Source organism: Equus quagga, chromosome 9 (assembly GCF_021613505.1).
Source record: "Equus quagga isolate Etosha38 chromosome 9, UCLA_HA_Equagga_1.0, whole genome shotgun sequence".
In the NCBI taxonomy this organism is placed as follows: Eukaryota; Metazoa; Chordata; class Mammalia; order Perissodactyla; family Equidae; genus Equus; species Equus quagga.
In genome coordinates this window covers 59,656,282-59,677,318 of record NC_060275.1, presented here as the reverse complement: position 1 = coordinate 59,677,318, position 21,037 = coordinate 59,656,282, and the positions used below count along the sequence as shown (strand labels likewise).

The 21,037-nt window shown below is 38.8% G+C and overlaps 1 protein-coding gene across 2 annotated transcripts in view; it reads left to right on the top strand.

The window, feature by feature from the left end:
• Window positions 1-20,595, top strand: part of TWSG1 (twisted gastrulation BMP signaling modulator 1) — a 47,533-nt gene extending 26,938 nt beyond the window's left edge. For both annotated transcript variants that reach the window (XM_046671936.1, XM_046671937.1), the window contains exons 4-5: window positions 14,421-14,687; window positions 17,514-20,595. In XM_046671936.1, coding sequence (XP_046527892.1) covers window positions 14,421-14,687; window positions 17,514-17,695 — 449 coding nt within the window. In that variant the 3' untranslated portion in view covers window positions 17,696-20,595. The remainder of the gene's footprint in view (window positions 1-14,420; window positions 14,688-17,513) is intronic.
• The last annotated feature ends 442 nt before the right edge of the window (window positions 20,596-21,037 follow it).

Here is a 21,037-nt window from a genome sequence, read left to right as displayed (position 1 = left end):
ATATCTGTAACTCGTTTCTTTTATGCTGGAATTTTTGGTTTCTGACAACATTAATGTAATTAGTTATATACTTTATTGATAATACATCAATAAGACTATTCAATGACAGTTAAGATTGCTTTGTCTTTGAATATATACTGAAGATGTCAGCCCAAATACTGTCTTCCAAGTTCAGTTGGAGTAATTTTCTGTGAGTGGTTATGTGATCAACTTGATATAAAGTTAGGTTCACGTGTGTTAGTTTGTTTTCATTTTTTTAGGGATTATTTCCTTTTTGATTTATTTTTGTGTTTTATGTAAAATATTTACATAATTAGACAAATATATATAATAATGATAAAAGACAGTTAATTTCCATCTCTGTCACCTCCATTCTGTTCCCTCCCTCAATTATAGATAAGGTGACCACATAAATTATTGTCCAGACTAGAACACGTTTGAGAGTGAAACCAGGACAGTGGGATAAACCTGAACCTGAACTGACCTGAAGTGACTCAAGGAAACTGCGATGAATGGTTTCCTTCTACCTATAGCCATTTTTAAAAACTTCAATAAGCATTTATATCTGTTATACAAAATGTTCATTTGTTACATAAAACATTATGCGTATTGCTTTTTCTTTCTTTTTTCTACTTAATTGAATGTGCTGGAAGTCCTGTTGTTGACTGCAATGCTTTGTGTACTTATTTGTCCATAGATGGACATTTGGGTTATTTCCAATCTTTTACCATTGCAAGTAACACTATAATGAATAACCTTGTGTACATAGTCAATTCTATGTAGTATTGCTAGATATTGTCAAATTCTCCTCCAAAAGGATTTTTATTATTTGCATTCCCAGCAATGCAGTGTAGCAGAGTACCTGTTCCCCAACAACATGACCGAGAAATTGTGTTGCTTAACTTTTGTTGCTGTTCTTACCAAATTTTTGAATTTTTGTTAGTCTGATAGGTAAGAAATGGTATAGTTTTAATTTTCATTTTTCTTATTTCCTGTGAGATTGAGCATCTCTTCATATGTTTAAGGACTATTTACATTTACTTTTATGTGAATTGTTTGTTCATATCTTTTACCCATTTTTCTACTGGGTTATTGTGTTTTTATTCATTTTTTAGAAGTTTTAAAATGTATATATATATTAGGGATATAACCACAACCTCTGTGTTATAAATTATAAATTTTTTCCCAGTTGGTCATATGTATTTTAACCTTGCTTTGTTGTTTTTTAGCCTGAAGAGTTTTTATTTTAGGTTGTCAACTTTATCGATGTTTTCTTTTATTACTTCTAGATTTTGTGTCATAGTCAGGTTTTTCTTGCACTCCGAGATAGTATTTATATGGTTTTGTTTGTTTGTTTGCATATAGGTCTCTAATACATTTGGAATTTATCCTGGTTTGTGTGTGAACTATGGATGCAATTTTTTCTTTTTCAAACAACTACCACTGTTTATTTAAATATTATTTATAAAGTCCTAAAACTATTTATTTAGAAGAATTTCTTCCCCCTACTAATTTGAGTTGTCCTTTCTCCTATGCACTTTATTTCTGGGTTTTCTCTTCTATTCCATTGGTCTCTGTGTTTATTCATACATCAGTACCACACTTTTATTTATAGAAGCCTTATGAATGTTTTAATACCTGGTAGGGTTAGCCCCCTGCCATTGCTTTTCTGCCCAGAGTGTATTAATTTTAAGCATACATACACGCATACTGGGGTCAATAAGAGGATGCTTTTCTTCCCGTTGGGTTTGCATGTGTTCTTTGTAAAGGACTTCTCAATTAAACTTAGCTCTTGAAAACTAATTCTCCAAAAAGTTATTAATATATTAAACAAAAAAGCACTGACTTCATTTTTCTTAAGCAGGCTGTTTTTTCCTGAGATTTTCTGCCCTAGAGGACAAAAACAGACTGACAATGTCCAGTTTTTGTGTAATTAAAATGCTCTTCTTTGTATTCTGGGCCTGGTATTAGACTGCACTTTTAGGATAATGTGCAACAAAAACAATTGGGTGGGTCTGACCTTTTAACAGGATCCACTAGCCAGAACAGCAACTCTGTCTGCCTAACCTAAATCTAACCTAAACTAAATGGCTTCCTGTTTTGACTTCCATTCTTGTTTACTTGCCTGCTTTATAGTTTCTGATTCTTTTTTTTTTCTTCTGCTTTTTCTCCCTAAATCCCCTCAGTACATAGTTGTATATTTTAGTTGTGGGTCCTTCTAGTTGTGGCGTGTGGGATGCCGCCTCAATGTGGCCTGCCCAGCGGTGCCATGTCCGCGCCCAGGATCAGAACCGGCAAAACCCAGGGCCGCCGAAGCAGAGCACGTGAACTTAACCACTCGGCCACAGGGCCGGCCCCTAGTTTCTGATTCTTTTTTTTTTTTTTTTTTTAATTAATGTTATGATAGATTACAACCTTGTGAGATTTCAGTTGTACATTATTGTTAGTCATGTTGTGGGTACACCTGTTCCCCCTTTGTGCCCTCCCCCACCCCCCCTTTTCCCTGGTAACCACCGATCAGATCTCCTTGTCAATATGTTAACTTCCACCTATGAGTGGAGTCATATAGAGTTCGTCTTTCTCTGACTGGCTTATTTCGCTTAACATAATACCCTTGAGGTCCATCCACGTTGCTGCGAATGGGCCAATTTTGTCTTTTTTTTATGGCTGAGTAGTATTCCATTGTATATATATATATACCATATCTTCTTTATCCAATCATCAGTTTCTGGGCATGTAGGTTGGTTCCACGTCTTGGCTATTGTAAATAATGCTGCGATGAACATAGGGGTGCAACGGACTCTTGGGATTTCTGATTTCAGGTTCTTAGGATAGATACCCAGTAATGGGATGGCTGGGTCATAGGGTATTTCTATTTTTAACTTTTTGAGAAATCTCCATACTGTTTTCCATAGTGGCTGTACCAGTTTGCATTCCCACCAACAGTGTATGAGGGTTCCTTTTTCTCCACAACCTCTCCAACATTTGTCACTCTTGGTTTTGGATGTTTTTGCCAATCTAACGGGTGTAAGGTGATATCTTAGTGTAGTTTTGATTTGCATTTCCCTGATGATCAGCGATGATGAACATCTTTTCATGTGTCTATTGGCCATATTTATATCTTCTTTTGAGAAATGTCTGTTCATGTCCTCTGCCCATTTTTTGATTGGGTTGTTTGTTTTTTTGTTGTTAAGCCGTGTGAGTTCTTTGTATATTATGGAGATTAACCCTTTGTCAGATAAGTGGCTTGTAAATATTTTTTCCCAATTAGTGAGCTGTTTTTTTGTTTCAATCCTGTTTTCCCTTGCCTTGAAGAAGCTCTTTAGCCTGATGAAGTCCCATTTGTTTATTCTTTCTATTATTTCCCTCAACTGAGGAGTTATAGTGTCCCTCAACTGAGGAGTTATTCTTTTGAAACTGATGTCAAAGAGTGTACTGCCTATATTCTCTTCCAAAAGACTTATTGTCTCAGGCCTAATCTTTAGGTCTTTGATCCATTTTGAGTTTATTTTGGTGTGTGGTGAAAAAGAATGGTCAATTTTCAATCTTTTGCATGTGGCTGTCCAGTTTTCCCAGCACCATTTGTTGAAGAGACTTTCTTTTCTCCATTGTAGGCCCTCTGCTCCGTTGTTGAAGATTAGCTGTCCATAGATGTGTGGTTTTATCTCTGGGCTTTCAATTCTGTTCCATTGATCTGTGGACCTGTTTTTGTACCAGTACCATGCTGTTTTGATCACTGTAGCTTTGTAGTATGTTTTGAAATCGGGGATTGTGATTCCTCCGGCTTTGTTTTTCTTGCTCAGGATTGCTTTAGCAATTCGCGGTCTTTTGTTGCCCCATATGAATTTTAGGATTCTTTGTTCAATTTCTGTGAAGAATGTTCTTGGGATTCTGATTGGGATAGCATTGAATCTGTAGATTGCTTTAGGTAGTATGTACATTTTAACTATGTTTATTCTTCCAATCCATGTGCATGGAATGTCTTTCCATCTCTTTATGTCGTTGTCAATTTCTTTCAAGAAAGTCTTGTAGTTTTCATTGTATAGATCCTTCACTTCTTTGGTTAAGTTTATCCCAAGGTATTTTATTCTTCTTGTTGCGATTGTGAATGGGATTGAGTTCTTGAGTTCTTTTTCTGTTAGTTCATTGTTAGTGTATAGAAATGCTACTGATTTATGTATGTTGATTTTATACCCTGCTACTTTGCTGTAGTTGTTGATTATTTCTAATAGTTTTTCTGTGGATTCTTTGGGGTTTTCTATATATAAGATCATGTCGTCTGCAAACAGCGAGAGTTTTACTTCTTCATTGCCTATTTGGATTCCTTTTATTTCTTTTTCCTGCCGAATTGCTCTGGCCAACACCTCCAGTACTATGTTGAATAGGAGTGGTGAAAGTGGGCACCCTTGTCTTGTTCCTGTCCTCAGAGGGATGGCTTTCAGTTTTTGTCCGTTGAGTATGATGTTGGCTGTGGGTCTGTCATATATGGCCTTTATTATGTTGAGGTACTTTCCTTCTATACCCATTTTATTGAGGGTTTTTATCATAAATGGATGTTGGATCTTGTCAAATGCTTTCTTTGCATCTATTGAGATGATCATGTGGTTTTTGTTTTTCATTTTGTTGATGTAGTGTATCACGTTGATTGACTTGCGGATGTTGAACCATCCCTGTGTCTCTGGTATAAATCCCACTTGATCATGGTGTATAATCTTTTTGATGTATTGCTGTATTCGGTTTGCCAAAATTTTGTTGAGGATTTTTGCATCTATGTTCATCAGTGATATCGGCCTGTAGTTCTCCTTCTTTGTGTTGTCCTTGTCAGGTTTGGGGATCAGAGTGATATTGGCTTCATAGAATATGTTAGGGAGTACTCCATCTTCCTCAATTTTCTGGAATAGTTTGAGAAGAATCGGTATTAAGTCTTCTTTGAATGTTTGGTAGAATTCTCCAGAGAAGCCGTCTGGTCCTGGACTTATTTTTGGGGAGGTTTTTGATTACCGTTTCTATTTCCTTACTTGTGATTGGTCTGTTCAGATTCTCCATTTCTTCCTGATTCAGTTTGGGGAGGTTGTAGGAGTCTAGGAATTTGTCCATTTCTTCCAGGTTGTTCAATTTGTTGGCATATAGTTTTTCATAGTATTCTCTTATGATCCCTTGTATTTCATTGGTATCTGTTGTGATTTCTCCTCTCTCATTCCTAATTTATTTATTTGCGATTTCTCTCTTCTTTTCTTGGTGAGTCTGGCTAAAGGTTTGTCGATTTTGTTAATTTTTTCGAAGAACCAACTCTTTGTTTCATTGATCCTTTCTATTGTCTTTTTTGTTTCAATATCGTTTATTTCTGCTCTTATTTTTATTATTTCCCTCCTTCTACTGACGCTGGGCTTTGTTTGTTCTTCTTTTTCTAGTTCTGTTAGGTGTCGTTTGAGGTTGCTTATGTGAGCTTTTTCTTGTTTAGTAAGGTGAGCCTGTATTGCGATGAATTTCCCTCTTAGGACTGCTTTTGCTGCATCCCAAATGATTTGGTATGTCGTGTTCTCATTTTCATTTGTCTCCAGATAATATTTGATTTCTTCTTTAATTTCTTCAATAATCCATTGTTTGTTCAGAAGTGTGTTGTTTAGTCTCCACATTTTTGCACCTTTCTCTGCTTTTTTCTTGTAGTTGATTTCTAGTTTCATAGCATTATGATCAGAAAAGATGCTTGATATTATTTCAACTCTCTTGTATTTATTGATGTTTGCTTTGTTTCCCAAAATATGGTCAATCCTTGAGAATATTCCATGTGCACTTGAGAAGAATGTGTAACCTGCTGTTTTTGGACGAAGTGTTTTATGTGTATCTATTAAGTCCATCTGGTCTAATTTTTCATTTAATTCTATTATTTCCTTGTTGATTTTCTGTCTGGATGTTCTGTCCATTGGTGTTAATGGTGTGTTGAGGTCCCCTACTATTATTGTATTGTTGTTGATGTCTTCTTTTAGTTCTGTTAAGAGTTGCTTTACAAATTTTGGTGCTCCTGTGTTGGGTGCGTATATATTTATAAGTGTGATGTCTTCTTGGTGGAGAGTCCCTTTTATCATTATATACTGTCCCTCTTTGTCTTTCTTTATCTGTTTTGCTTTGAAGTCTACCTTGTCTGATATTAGTATAGCGACACCTGCTTTCTTTTGTTCATTATTAGCTTGGAGTATTGTTCTCCATCCCTTCACTCTGAGTCTGTGTTTGTCTTTGGGGCTGAGGTGTGTTTCCTGGAGGCAGCATATTGTTGGGTCTTGTTCTTTGATCCATCCTGCCACTCTGTGTCTTTTGATTGGGGAGTTCAATCCATTTACATTTAGAGTGATTATTGAGATGTGGGGGCCTACCACTACCATTTTATGTCTTGTTTTCTGGTTTTCTTCAATTTCCTTTGTTTCTTGTCCCGTGGTTTAATCTGTTCTGATGAAGAGCTGCTACTCTCTGTTGTTGTCCTTCTACTTATCTCCTCTGCTCTTGGTTTTGTAGCCCCTTTCCTTTTTTTGATTTTTCAGGAATGAGGGTTTTCCTGAGGATTTCCTGAAGAGGAGGTTTTGTGGCAATGAACTCCCTTAATTTTTGTTTATCTGGGAAAGTTTTTATTTCTCCATCGTATTTGAAGGATATTTTCGCTGGGTAGAGAATTCTCGGCTGTAGGTTTTTGTCCTTCAGATTTTTGAATATATCATTCCACTCTCTTCTAGCCTGTAAAATTTCTGCTGAGAAATCTGCTGATAGCCTGATGGGGGTTCCTTTGTAGGTTAATTTCTTTTGCCTGGCTGTCCTTAGTATTTTCTCCTTGTCATTGACTTTTGCTAGCTTCACTACTGTATGCCGTGGGGTTGGTCTTCTTGCATTGATAAAGTTTGGAGATCTATTGGCTTCTGTCACCTGAAGATCCATCTCCCTCACCAGATTTGGGAAGTTCTCAGCCGTTATTTCTTTGAATAGGCTTTCTGCCCCTTTCTCCTTCTCTTCTCCCTCTGTATACCTATAATCCTTACGTTGCGTCTCCTAATGTGTCTGATAATTCTCGGAGAGTTTCTTCATTTCTTTTTAGTCTTACTTCTCTCTCCTCCTCTGCCTGCAGCATTTCTGTATTCCCATCTTCCAAATTGCTAATTCTTTCCTCCATATTATCGGCCCTACTGTTCAGTGCATCTAGATTTTTCTTAATCTCCTCTATTGTGTTCTTCATTTCCAGTATTTCTGTTTGGTTCTTCTTTATCGTATCAAACTCTTTTGTGACATAGCTCCTGAACTCGTTGAGTTGTCTATCTGAATTCTCTGTTAACTCATTGAGTATTTTAATGATGGCTGTTTTGAAGTCATCGTCATTTAGGTTATATATTTCATTTTCTTTGGGATTGTTGTCTGTGTATTTGTTATTTTCCTTCTGTTCTGGAGATTTAATGTATTTTTTCATATTGCTTGATATTGTAGATTTGTGCCTCCGCATAGAGATAGAGATTAGTTGCTCCTTCCATTTGTTTTTGCTGGTGTGGTGGGGGAGCAGCTGTTTATACTGCACCAACCAGGAACCCTATCCGCAGTTGCTAACTGGGCCTGGGCCCCTCCTTGTAGTCACAGTGGTCCTTTGGATTCCCTCTTCTGCCGTGGGGGCTGTCACGGGGGGGTTTCAGGCTGCTGGTGCCTACTGTTGCAGCCCACCTAGACATGCTCCCTCCTTGGGGTCTGCAACATGTTATGGGCTTTTCCAGCGGCCAGGGGTAGGATCACTTATATTTGCTGCTCCGTCACTGTTGGCACCCACAAAATCTCACTTGTCCACTATGGGTTGCAGCAGAGCTATTGGCATCTTCTACAGTCTGTGGTTAGCTCACCTAGCTATGCTACTTTTGTCCCAGGATCTTCCAGCCTTGTGGCTGCCAGATGGGTGCTCTCTACTAGTGCTGTGCAGAGGCTTTCGCTGAGGCTGCTGTGAGCCTGTAGGGTTTCCCCCTAGGCTACGGAGCCAGGTCGCTGGAACTCCACCCAGCCCCAGTCCTGTTCCCCAGGAACTCGGGGAGCCCTTTGCCGTGACTGGGGGATAGCCGGAGATCCTGATTTCAGTGGTAGCTGGTCAGCTGCTGCCCTGCCTGATATTCTCCTCTCTGGGACCCTCCCGGTGTTGTGGATGCTGGGCGTGGCCCCTCCGCTAATGGCAGACAGAGAGTTTTGTCTGCTGCCCGGGCGGAACTCTGGAGCTTCTCCTCCGGGGTGCGGAGCCGGCCTCTGGAGCTTCACCCAGCCCCAGTCCTCTCCGAGATCTCCGGCAATCCCTTGCCCGGCCGTGCAGGCAGTGGCAGCCAGGGGGCCGCCATGCCCTCTGTGATTCTCTCTGGGACCCTCTGGGCGCCGTGGACACCAGGTGGGATCTCCCCGCCAATGGCGGGGCGAGACTCTCCCCACAGGCTCAGGTGTGTAACTCTAGAGTGTCCCTCTGCGTTTAGGAGTAATTGCGGGGGGTTTAGGTAGGGTTCTGGTCACCTGTTTCCACCGTCGCTCCTCTGGTGTGTGCTCGCTCCTGCCCTAGGTGTGTGTTGATCTTCTGGGGGCGTCCGTTGGAAGAAAGCCGCTTGCAGGTACTAGGCTGTTTGGTCGGGGTCAGAGAGTTTTCACCTATCTCCACCTCCTCCCGGAGGGAAGTCCGTCCGCCTTCCGATGTATAGTCGCATGGGTCTCTCAAACGTCCTGAGATGCTATCTGGATATCCTTTGTTAAGCGATGAGTGTCCAAATAATTGTAGACTCGAAGGGGGAGAGACAAAGAGGACTACTCACGGCGCCATCTTGGATCTTCCCCCTAGTTTCTGATTCTTAATGCCTGTTTTATGGCTATTGTTCTGACTTTAACCCCTTAGGTTAGTTTTGTCTGTTATATCTATAATTTCATATAAATGGAGTGCCACATAGTGGCTTAAAATGCACTTTAGAAAAGCATGAAACGATGCATGATTTAATAATAGACTCTTTAAGAAATTATAACTTCGATCCATGTTTAATGTGCATTTAAAAATTGAATTCATGACAAGTATTAAATTATAAGAAAAAATGAATAACAAACCAATGAAGAAAAAACGTAGCAACCATAACTTTTTCATATTTGGACACTTGTTTAGTATTTCATGGAACACTGGACTTCAGTGGTGCACTGTTTAAATAATGTTGATTAGGAAATACTAGATTCTTTCTGGTACTGGGGTCACTTCCAGTAGTTAATGAAAGTATCATTAAGTATCATAGGCTCCAAGACTAGGCTCCTGCTGAAAACCTGCTTGGGACCAACAACTTGTTGACCCATTTTGCCCCATAATCTCACAGATCCCAGCCTTTACCCTGGTGAGTGGAGAAAAGGGGCCTATGAAAAGGGGCAAAGAAGATGGGAGGTGTCAGGTATGGGCGGTACCTGCAAAACCCGGGAAAACAAGATCAGACAGCTATGCCCTTGATATGTGGCACACGACCCTGAGCCTTAGATAGGCTTTGCCACCCTCTTGTTCCAATGTTTCTTCTGTAATCCTGGTCCTTCATTTGCCTTGCGAATGCCTTGAACTCGGACTTTCAGTTCATAGCTACACTTCTGGATTGGGTCTTGGCATCTTCCTTTTGGGACATGCAGGCTTTGTCTTATGACTCTGCCCCTGTGTCTCAGATCAGATCTAGGTGTGTTCATTGACTTGCAGAATGGATTTCTGTCTTCACACCAACACATGTCACATTCTAATATTAAAGAACAAATACATGTTAGGAGTTCAACCAGACTAGTAGTGTGGTAAATGTTTATTTTTAAATCCTTAATAACTAATACAGTTTTCCATTTAAAATACTGATATTTCTTCCTTTATGAAACTATGCAAATTGTTTAGCTACATCATGGTCTCCCCCAAATTCAACCATTGTAAATGTTGCATTTGATTGAATACATATGCCAGGATTGATATGGGAAAGGATATATGCTTTTTTTGTTGGGTTTTATTTTGCTAAGGATATTTGATTGGTCCAGATGTTTATAATTGTTACTCACCAGGTCCTTAAGGGGACACCAAAGACTATAGTCTCTATGTGCCTATTCAGAGTTCACCTTTAAGCCTGATGCCTTGATTTACAAAACTGATAAGAAAGAAAACTGAGTTTAATTTTTATCAGTTGTGACAAATAGCCTAAACCGAATCCTAAATTGACGCCAGTCACCACTGTTTTCTCCTGGTAACAGTAGCTTCTTCCTTAAAGTGAACTTTCTTAGAGGCCAATCATTAAAAATCCTTTTTTTGCTTTGAGCCCACCAAAATCTGTTATATAAAATATGAGTCATAGCATAATATTCAGGAACAATTTCAGTAACCTTTTTTCCCCAAAATAATATATGTTAGGTAAGTGTTTGTTTTTTAATTAAGGTGATTTTTTTTTTAAGTAGCCAAAATGGAGTAGTAATCGCTTAACTCTGAGATGTTTCTCTGCAAATTGAATAGCAGTACCTTTACTCCAAATTAACCTCACAAAAAAGGATTCTCTTTTGTGATACCCATTGAGCCATTAGATTTATTTAACTTTCTTGACTCTTAGAAATGGTAACTGGCCCCAAATTTCTAAAGTAAATTTCTTTTTCTTTCTTTCTTTTTTTTTTTTTTTTGAAGAAGATTAGCCCTGAGCTAACATCTGCTGCCAATCCTCCTTTTTTTGCTGAGGAAGACTGGCCCTGAGCTAACATCCATGTCCATGTTCCTCTACTTTATATGTGGGACGCCTACCACAGCATGGTGTGCCAAGCGGTGCCATGTCCTCACCCAGGATCTGAACCAGTGAACTCCGGGCCGCTGAAGCGGAATGTGTGAACTTAACCACTGCGCCACTGGGCTGGTCCCTAAAATTTTTAGTATAATAAGCGTTTAAATCTCAATGTAGCGAAAGAATGCCACTATAACAAACTACCTCTAGAAAGGATCATGAAAAGAAATGAAAGCCAAAAATAAACTCTATAGTCAAATAAAGAAAAGCTCTCTAACAATGATACACTTCAAGATGATGGTGAGATGCTTCCCAGAAAGGTTTAATAACAGATTGAGGGGCTGGCCCCGTGGCTGAGTGGTTAAGTTCGTGCACTCCGCTTTGGCAGCTCAGGATTTCATTCGTTTGGATACTGGGCGCGGACATGGCACCACTCATCAGGCCATGTTGAGGCGGCGTCCCACATGCCATGACTAGAAGGACCCACAACTAAAATATGCAACTATGTACCGGGGGGATTTGGGGAGAAAAAAAAAAACCCAGATTGAAACTGTGGGTAGTTAGTAACTCTCCAACTGGAAATTCATCCATTGTACGTGAAAATGGACAACTAAAGAATTTCCAGAAATTTCAAAAGGTTACTTTTCCTGATCAGGATAACTCCCACACATTATTGGAAGATCAGATTTCTCAGTGCACCACGTGTGGAAGAACAGAATTTGAAGAGTACCCGTGGCAGGAAATGGAGGGTCAAAATCAGCATTGCCTAAGGAGAGTCTCTTATGATGATCTCTTTGGATCCTGATTAAAAAAGAGAAGATAGTTAAAAACTTTATAAGAATGCCATGGAAAAATATTGGCCAGCAAGCATTTACTTCATGCATATTGGTTTTAATGCAGTCTGTTGAGATTCAATTAAAAATGTTTCTGGCCTAACTTTGTTAAATGCACAAAACTCCAAAAAAGACTTTATTTAATGTAATGAAATCTCTAATAATGAGCACTGAAGGTTCTTTAAAGTGTCACTAGATGTTGAGTTTAGCCCTTCCAACCATTGAACTCAGTTGTTAACCTTTTAATCTCTGATTACTAATTTTCATTCAGTGTAGAATCTCACAGAGGAATATATTATGGATATTTGTTAATACAAATATTCTAAGTATCATTTGCTTTTCAATGGCACTTAAAGATTATAGAATGTTATTATTAGAACAGTGGGCATGAAATCAGGCGGAATCATAATCTTAGCTCTGAACCTGGATTAAGTATCATTGGACAAATCATTTAATTTATCTGGGCCTATTTCTTCTTTTAGGAATAAAGGAGTCAGATTTGATCATTTAATCCATGATTCTGTCACACAATCTAAATCATAGAAGTTCAGCTATATTGAAAGATTTTACAAAGAGCACGCACAACCTTGTTAATCTTCAGCTCTTGCCATGTTCGTTAAACTAACAAAATGTGGAAAACACATGAGGTGGTTTTTCCTTCTCCCTAAATCTGTAAAATATAGGAATTTATAAATTGGGTCAAACCTTTTCAAACTTTTAATCTGGGGGAAAAGAAAAACTCCACATTAGATCTAATAGATGCCAAACAAAAGTGAAACTATTATTTAGCTTTTAAAAGTATAACGTTCTCAAAGGGAGATCCAGAGGGCTGTGTTCTAGTTTTTACTGCTACTAAACAACCTGCGCCAACACATAGTGGTTTAAAACAATAGTGATTGTTTAATTAGCTGAGAACCTGCATTTGGGCAGAATTCCTTGGTGTAGCACCCCTCTTCTGCTCCGCACAGTGTCAGCTGGGATAGCTCGAAGGCTGGGGCTGATTAAACATTTTCTCAGCTCTCCTTTTTATAGTAAAACTTCTTGAAAAAGTTTTTTATAGTCACTATCTCTAATTCTCCACTGCCTTTTTCTCTTAAAATTATTTTTAAAAATAATTTGTTTTGAAATAGTTTCAAATGTGGAGAAAGTTTGTCAGAAGGGTGAAAAGACTCTGGTATCCCCTCACCCAGATTCCCCAGTTACTAACGTTTCATTGAATTTGCTCCATTGCTTAGTACCCTTTGCTCCCTCCCTCTCCCTACACACACACACTCTAACATGCATAGGCACACACCCTCATGATCATTCTCTTTCTTTGCAACTTTAGAAAGCAAGCTTTATACACGGTGTCCCATCACTACTAAATACTCCAGTCTGTATTTTCCAAGAAGGACATTGTCCTACATAACTAACATACAACCTTTCAAAACAGAAAGTCAACATTGGCACAATACTGCCACCCAATCCACAAACCCCTTTCATATTTCACCGGCTGTCTCAATAGCATCTCTTGTTCTTTTCTAGTTCAGGATCCTGTCCAGGAATGTGTGATGCATTTAGTTGTCCTGTCTCTTCAAACTCATTCACTCTGAAACAGTCCCTTAGTCTTCCCTTGACAGTTTTAATGAGTACAGACCTTACATTTATGTAGGATGACCCTCAGTTTCGATCCACTTGATTTTGACTGATGACCATACTTAAGTCACTTTTTTCTTGGCAACAACATCACTGAAATGAAGCTGTGTACTATGTCAGGTGACAAAGAACATCACCCTGTCCCATCACTGGCGATGTTAACTTTGATCTCATAGTCACATTGGTGTCTGGCAGACTTTTCCACATTAAAGTCATCATTAACCCCTTGGTAATTGATTAGTATTTTGTAGAGAGTTTGCCAAGAGTACATCAATATGTTCCTCATCAAACCTTCCCCCACTAGCCTTAGCATCCATTAACGTATCCCATCTGAATCAGACACCTCTATGATGGTTGCCAGATGGTGATTTTCTGTTTCCTTCATTCCTTCTACATTTATCAGTTAGCAGTCTACTAAAAGGAAGAGCTTTCCCCTCTCCATTTATTTATTCATTTATTTATAATATAAGGACTTACCAATTTCTGTTTTGTTCACAGGGTGATAATCTATTACTGTCATTTTTTTTTTTTTGGAGGAAGATTAGCCCTGAGCTAACTGCTGCCAATCCTCCTCTTTTTGTTGAGGAAGACTGGCCCTGAGCTAACATTCGTGCCCATCTTCCTCTGCTTTATATGTGGGATGCCTACCACAGCATGGCTTGCCAAGCCATGCCATGTCCGCACCCGGGATCCAAACCAGTGAACCCCGGGCCAGTGACGCAGAACGTGCGCATTTAACCGCTGCGCCACCAGGCCGGCCCCTCATTATTTATTTCAATGTTAAATATGTCAGTTTGGCCAGTGGGAGCCCCTTCAGGTTGCCTTCTGTGTTTTTTCAATGTGTCCCATCATTTATTGAGCACTTCCTTACTTTCTGGCACAAAAAGGTATTCCAGGGTCATTCTGTACTTTGCCTGCCTAGCCCTGGAGTCAGTCTTTTCTTTAAGGAGCTGTGGTTCTTCTTAGTGGAGGATAGGTATTAGGAAACAAGAACTGGGCAGTCAGTGTGCTTGGGGCTGTGGGGGTGTCATCGCTTCCAGGCCCTTTCAGCCAGAAAAGCTAGGAAAATACCTATGTATAATGTTAGACGTCACATGATTTTAATGTGTTCGAGCTTTGTTTGCAAGGCAATAACTAACAATATCTCATGACATTACAACCAGTGAGAAAAATAAGCTTTCTTTGCTTTGTCCCTCTCCCCCAGGTATGTGTAATCCTCGAAATTATAGTGACACGCCTCCAACTTCAAAGAGCACGGTGGAGGAGCTTCATGAGCCCATCCCTTCTCTCTTCCGGGCACTCACAGAAGGAGACACTCAGTTGAACTGGAACATCGTTTCCTTCCCTGTTGCAGAAGAACTTTCACATCATGAGAATCTGGTTTCATTTTTAGAAACTGTGAACCAGCCACACCACCAAAATGTGTCTGTTCCCAGCAATAATGTTCACGCACCTTATTCCAGTGACAAAGGTAACTGCCAATAGTTGACTTTTTCTGTCCTGCCCCCCTCATTTTCTATGTGGTCTATGAAGCCTGTATTAAGATTACCTTTAAGAGCAGCTTTTTGGGTTGTTTTTGTTTTTTTTTTTAAGATTGGCACCTGCGCCAACATCTGTTGCCAATCTTCTTTTTTTCTTCTTCTTCTTCTTCTCCCCAGTACTTAGTTGTATATTGTTAGTTGTGGTCCCTCTGGTTGTGCTATGTGGGATGCCACCTCAGCCTGGCCTGACGAGTGGTGCCATGTCTGTGGCCAGGATCCGAACCAGTGAAACCCTGGGCTGCCAAAGCGGAGTGTGCGAACTTAACCACTTGGCCATGGACCAGCCCCCAGCTTTTTGGTTTTGAGTTTGTATAGTCTGTAACTGTAAAGTAAATTCTGGACCTTAATAAACCCAATCATTGAGTAAATAAGGAGGCATGTCAAGCATATTGTCTGAATTCCTTCAGACTATTGGTGATAGAGGCTATGCTGGAAAATAGATAACCTGGTCCTAATTTTGATATTTGTTTGCGGTAGGTTTTAATTGTTCTTTTCATAAGATAGCAGCAGTGCTGCTTTCCTAATACAGTATTGCTTGCCATCAGGTAACATTCACAGTGGCCTGGGAAGTCAGGTTTTTATAATAGCATTGGTACCACAAATGACGGCAAGATCATCAGCTGAATTTCTTTATGAGCAAGTTGGTGCTATAGACATCTGATTTCCAGGTGTAAGCTAACCCCACCTGGTTCTCTGCAGATAAGTGCTGTTGGTCAGAAGAAGAACTAAGTGAGAGAATGACTTGTACAACTTATTAAATAACATTTATTAGTGAGGATAGGTCATACCTTAATTTTGGATTGTAAAAGGTGTGTAACTTTTATGAAGTCTGTGATATATTCAAATAAAAAGCTCTATACAATTTTACTGTAGAAGAATAAGGCAATTATGAAAATTGTAGTTATTTCTTAAAATATGACATGAATTATGCATAAACAGTATAATTTATACTCTTTTTTATTTGGCTTTTTGTTGTGCCCTCCCATTAACAATCCTACCTATCTAAACTAGTATGAACTTTGGCCATCAGTAGTAAAAGCAATACAACTTTTGTTAATGATACTGAGTAATGATGAGTAAAACTTTTGATTTCCTTTTAGGTTAAAGTACTTTATAAGACAAATTCTAGAACCCGGAAAACATCAGAAATGTATGGAATGTGTCTTGCTGCTATTTTTCCTGTTGTTAAAATGTAAATAAGGGGCCAGCCTGGTGGCACAGCGGTTCACTTTCACACATTCTGCTTCAGCGGCCGGGGGTTCACCGATTCAGATCCCAAGTGCGGACATGGCACCACTTACCAAGCCATGCTGTGGCAGGCGTCCCACATATAAAGTAGAGGAAGATGGGCATGGATGTTAGCTCAGGGCTAATCTCGCTAAAAAAAAAAAAAAAAGTAAATAATCAACATAGTAGATATTAAAGAGTAACTCATACATTTTTCTCAAAGATTATTTAAATTCAGGAAATAATAAGCAAAGCTAATTCCTGGGAACACCGGCTATCCTTCAAGACAGAGCTAATGTTTCTCCTCTGTGACCCCTTCCCTAGGTGCCCCTTGCCCAGGTAGAGTTAACCCTTTCCTACTCCTTCTCTCACATTTGTGGTTCGATTTGTTGTCTTTTTTAACTTACAGGTCTACCATTTTCCACTTAGTTCTTTGGATTCTCTGATTATTCTCTGAGTCCCTCATGGCTTTCCCTAGCAGATGTTCAGTCAACACTTGTTGAATAAGTAAATGAAGCACCAGTCACTTGGAGATCCAAGTGCTCCCCCTCCTGCTCACTGCTAAGCGCTCTGATCTGCTTGGCCCAGTGCTGTGCTGGCCTCCCTGATCTTCCTCTGACCGGTCCGTCTTCTACATGCAGTGCTGGCTCTGCTGTCTCCTGAGGCCAGACACCCACTGCAGTCGACTTGCCTTCACTCCTTCCCCATGCATGCCACACCCATCTCCGTGTGACTTTCCTGACTTTGTTTCCTGGTAGCTGTGCTTTTAAATCTTCTAGTACCCGTCCAGTTTTTTCCATTAAGCCTTCTCTTACTGTCATACCCCTGGTGATTTATCAGTTCTAGAAATGGCTCTCTAAAATAACTTCACCTGTAACCATATACTCTCTATTAATGGTTTTTATTGTCCTTTATTTATTTCATGTATCCTCTCCTTCTAGCTAGGATAGTCATAAGGGGTTAATCACCAGGAGAACTAAAAATTGAAGCAATCAAATATGGTTACCTTAGAAAGTAGGACTAGAAATTGCTGTTAATGATAGTTTTCTAATAACTAATGCTGAATTGTGCCGAGCACCACTAACCACTTTGCATCATTTGAATTACTTGTTTGTTTTGTTTTATTATAAATTCTCAGTATACCTTTAGAACAGTATTTTTCAAACTTCTTTTAGCTGGAGAATTCTCTCCTTGTAGGAAATCTTATCAGAAATTCCTAATTTAAAAAACATAGTTCTGAAGTATAGCAAATGTTGTTAAGCCTAGTAATCTAACTTTCAGATCAAAGTCTAAAATCTGATAGTGACTAAGGAAACCCTCTGCCTTCTTCAGCTGGATTGGGAGACTGTGGCTTCCTTCTCAATATAGTTAACAAATGTGATCTATTTTCCTGTACCTTATCTGTTGTCCTGTGCAGACTAGCAATTTGAGAACTAAGATAAACAACTGTTAATAATATTCAGCTAGGCATTAAAGCATTTCCGTTCTTCCTCTTTCTTGCTCTGAAATCTTAATCTTTTCTTTTTCAGAACACATGTGTACTGTGGTTTACTTTGATGACTGCATGTCCATACATCAGTGTAAAATATCCTGTGAGTCCATGGGGGCATCCAAATACCGCTGGTTCCATAACGCCTGCTGCGAGTGCATTGGTCCGGAGTGTATCGACTATGGGAGTAAGACTGTCAAATGTATGAACTGCATGTTCTAAAAGAAGGAAAGAAATGCCAATCAAAGCAATTTAATTGAAAAAAAAAAGCATGAAGAGCTATTCATTGAGGTCTCCTGGTCACACCAGAATGCTAGCAGGTTAAGAAGACGTAAAGCATTTGGACTGAATTACTTTTAAAGTATTACAAACCCAATAATGTGTTAAATTATGGCCCTAACTGCTCTTTTTATTTTACTGCCGCTAACAATAAGCTGTTTCCTCTAAGTACCTGTACAACTGTGGTCATATGAGAAGCAAGTGCACAGAGAATTCCTTGAAAGATCTGAGATTTCTAATATAAAGCCTGATGTCATTTTCTTCTAGCATTCCAGAAGGCTTTTATTTTGAAAGCATTAGAACATTAATGTAAGTTATGATTTCTTCATGTACCACACCTAGGACACTGAGTTTTTATAGTTGTACGCCATTTTTCACTGTGCCTTGTATTGTTTATCTGGTCTATAAATAGGGTAGATATTCAGATATATCACCCTGAGAATTCACATAAAAATGACCATGAAAGGCTTAATTTCAGACCTTTGTTGGTTTTAGAAAGTGCCTACTATATTTTACAGTTTAAAACTCTCATATGGTAGACCCATCCTATAATACACATATGGCAAAGCTGTAGGGAGAGTTCCTCCTCTTCCCTCCCTCTACCCAGAGTGCTGACACAGAGAGTGCTGAAGAGTCTCCCCCAGGAACTCCAGGGCGCACCTGTGAGACTGCAAAATATTCTGCTAGGGTAAATAATCTGGCAGTTAAAGCATTCCTCTGACTTAAGGTACCTAAAGAGCACTAAAGAGCCTGAAGAGCACTAAGAATGGGAAACAACTGCCAAATCAGAGGCCTTGTGGAGCACCAGGGGTACAGCGTGTCCCCTTGTATAGAAGTGTCAAGGCTGGAAGATGAGGCTGTGCTCGCGGGACAGAGAGAATGAGCCCGCTGAGCCTTCGCGCTGACAGGGCCGCGTTCTCCAGTGGACGAGCGATAGGAGGGCTTCAAGAGGAGAAGTGACAGGTATGGCCACGGAAGGTTGGACATGCTGGGGATTCTAACAGGAAACCAATGAAAACTATTTAATGATTTTATTTTGTAATCGTTCCTTTATATCTGGATCAAATATTCTTAGTAAACAAGTATAATCAGTCAGTAGGAGGTTAAGATTATGAAACCAAAAGAAAGTCTCTGTTCAAGATGACGTGAACTCCAGATACACTATAGAGTATTTGGTCAGCTTTTTATATAATGTTTCAGTAAAGACAAACTTAAATACCATATGCCCTGCGTAGTAAGGAAATCCCAGTCTTCATCCTCTAATCTACAACATGCATATTTAGATTACAGAGACTCTTAACTTTATAAAATGATTTTTCTCAAATAGTATGTGTTTGAATTACAAGTAACTTTTTAGGAATACCTCTTTATATGTCTAAATATTTTAGTATATAAAAATAGGTAATGCTCTTAGACACTTTGTATTCATTATCTGAACAGTAATTAGTTACAAGATCATATGTAATATTATGATTAACTATCATAAAATTTAAAGCCTTGATACCTTTCCTACCCTTTCTGATAACTCTAATGAATACCCAAGGTACCTCAGCTTTTTAGAAAGTTGAAATTTAGTTCATAGGTATATATATTTTTTAATAGGAAATCATTGGGATATCCTTTTCTTACATTTACCTAGAATGCCTCTGTTTCAAAGTGCCTTGAAAACATTTTAGCTCCCCTCTTCGTTAATACCTAGAAAGCTGAAGGTTTTCTTGAACATAAGAAAGTTTTAAAGAATCTGCAGCTGGCTGCTTCGTTTCAAATTTGCTGTTTTTCCAAGTAATTTCATACTTTGAGTACAGGAATGCTTTTGTGTTTATTGACAGCATGGCTTAATCTTTCCTTAAATATGCCAACAAACTTTTTTAACTGCATTTATCATCTTTTTTAGGTCTTCATTATTAAATTTTAAAGTGTGGTATCTCTTCCACCCCTACATTGGGAGGGTAATTTCTTGAACCATGTTATGTTTTAACTGATTTTTCTTACCTCTTTCTCTCCCAATAGAAATTATCCCTAAACGTAATGGACTTCTGTATTCAGATTGTGCTTAATTTGTCTGGTTTAGGAAGGGTTGAGAGAAAAAGTTCACTTAAAAGATTCCATTTCCAGTTCTATAATATAATCAGGTTTTGAATAATATTTATTCCAATTTAAAGTATAACATTTGGGAAGCCAGTAGCCCAACTAAAATTTAGACCTTCTATTACCATTCTAGGCACAGTTGACTTCTATATTGAAGCTCTGGGAAAAATTCTTTTTTTTAATCAATGATTAGATTGTTACCTTTTTTATAAGTAGGTCAGAAAACCACTAAATTTTAAATCAGTAGGTATTATAAAAGCCATGTATAAAAAGTTCTTTCCTATAGTCAGATTATGTCCTTGTCAGCAGGTTTTTTGTCTCCCACCCTTCCCCATGATGTGTAATTATTACTGAAACTGTAGCAGCATCAGTCAAATGGTAATTCAAATAAAACAAGTCTTTTTTCTTTTACAGAGAATGCTATAAAGGAGAGACCTTCATTTAGAAATATGATTTCTAAAGTTTCAGAAAACAAAATTGTTGAGGTGTTAGACTATTTGAATGATTATTTATAAATCAGAGTAGCATCAAAATGGAGAAAGGAAACTAAAACTTCTGAAAAATTAGTAAAATATATAAATAAGCCAAACATTTAAAGTTGGTTTTTGTGAAAGCTTCTTTGAGGATTTTTGGAGTCTATTCTGCATTCCCAAAAGTCTGTGTTTATTGTATTTTACATGATCTGCAACATAGAAAATTACGTATTTTTTCTTCAGTCATCCCTATAAAGTATTTTAATAAAAAATTGAAATGAGTGTGTCATGTTTTTGTTAACTTCAGCATAGAACACCAAATAAGTTTGACATTTCTTTCCACTGATGTTATTGTTTAAGGGATCAGCCAGAGCATGTTCTCTTCTCTCTGCATGTCCCTACAGATTCTCTTGAAACAGAGAGTCTGTAACAGTCTTCTCTCTGCTTTTCAAGATCTTCTTTATTCCAACATGAAGGAACCTTTGAAATGAAGTACTTAACCAAGCTCCTTGCTCTGCGAGCCTTGTGATGCCGGCCAGTCTCACAAGAACTATCTGATGGTTGGAAGGAGTGACAGAGTTAAGGAGGAAGGGAGGAAAATAACATTCTCAGCCCTCCCGCAGTGATTCTCACAGGACGACGTTATTAGAATTGAGGGCCACAGGCTGTACACTCATGATAAACTCAATGTTATTTCACAGAGTCTCCGTTTTGACAGCCTCTA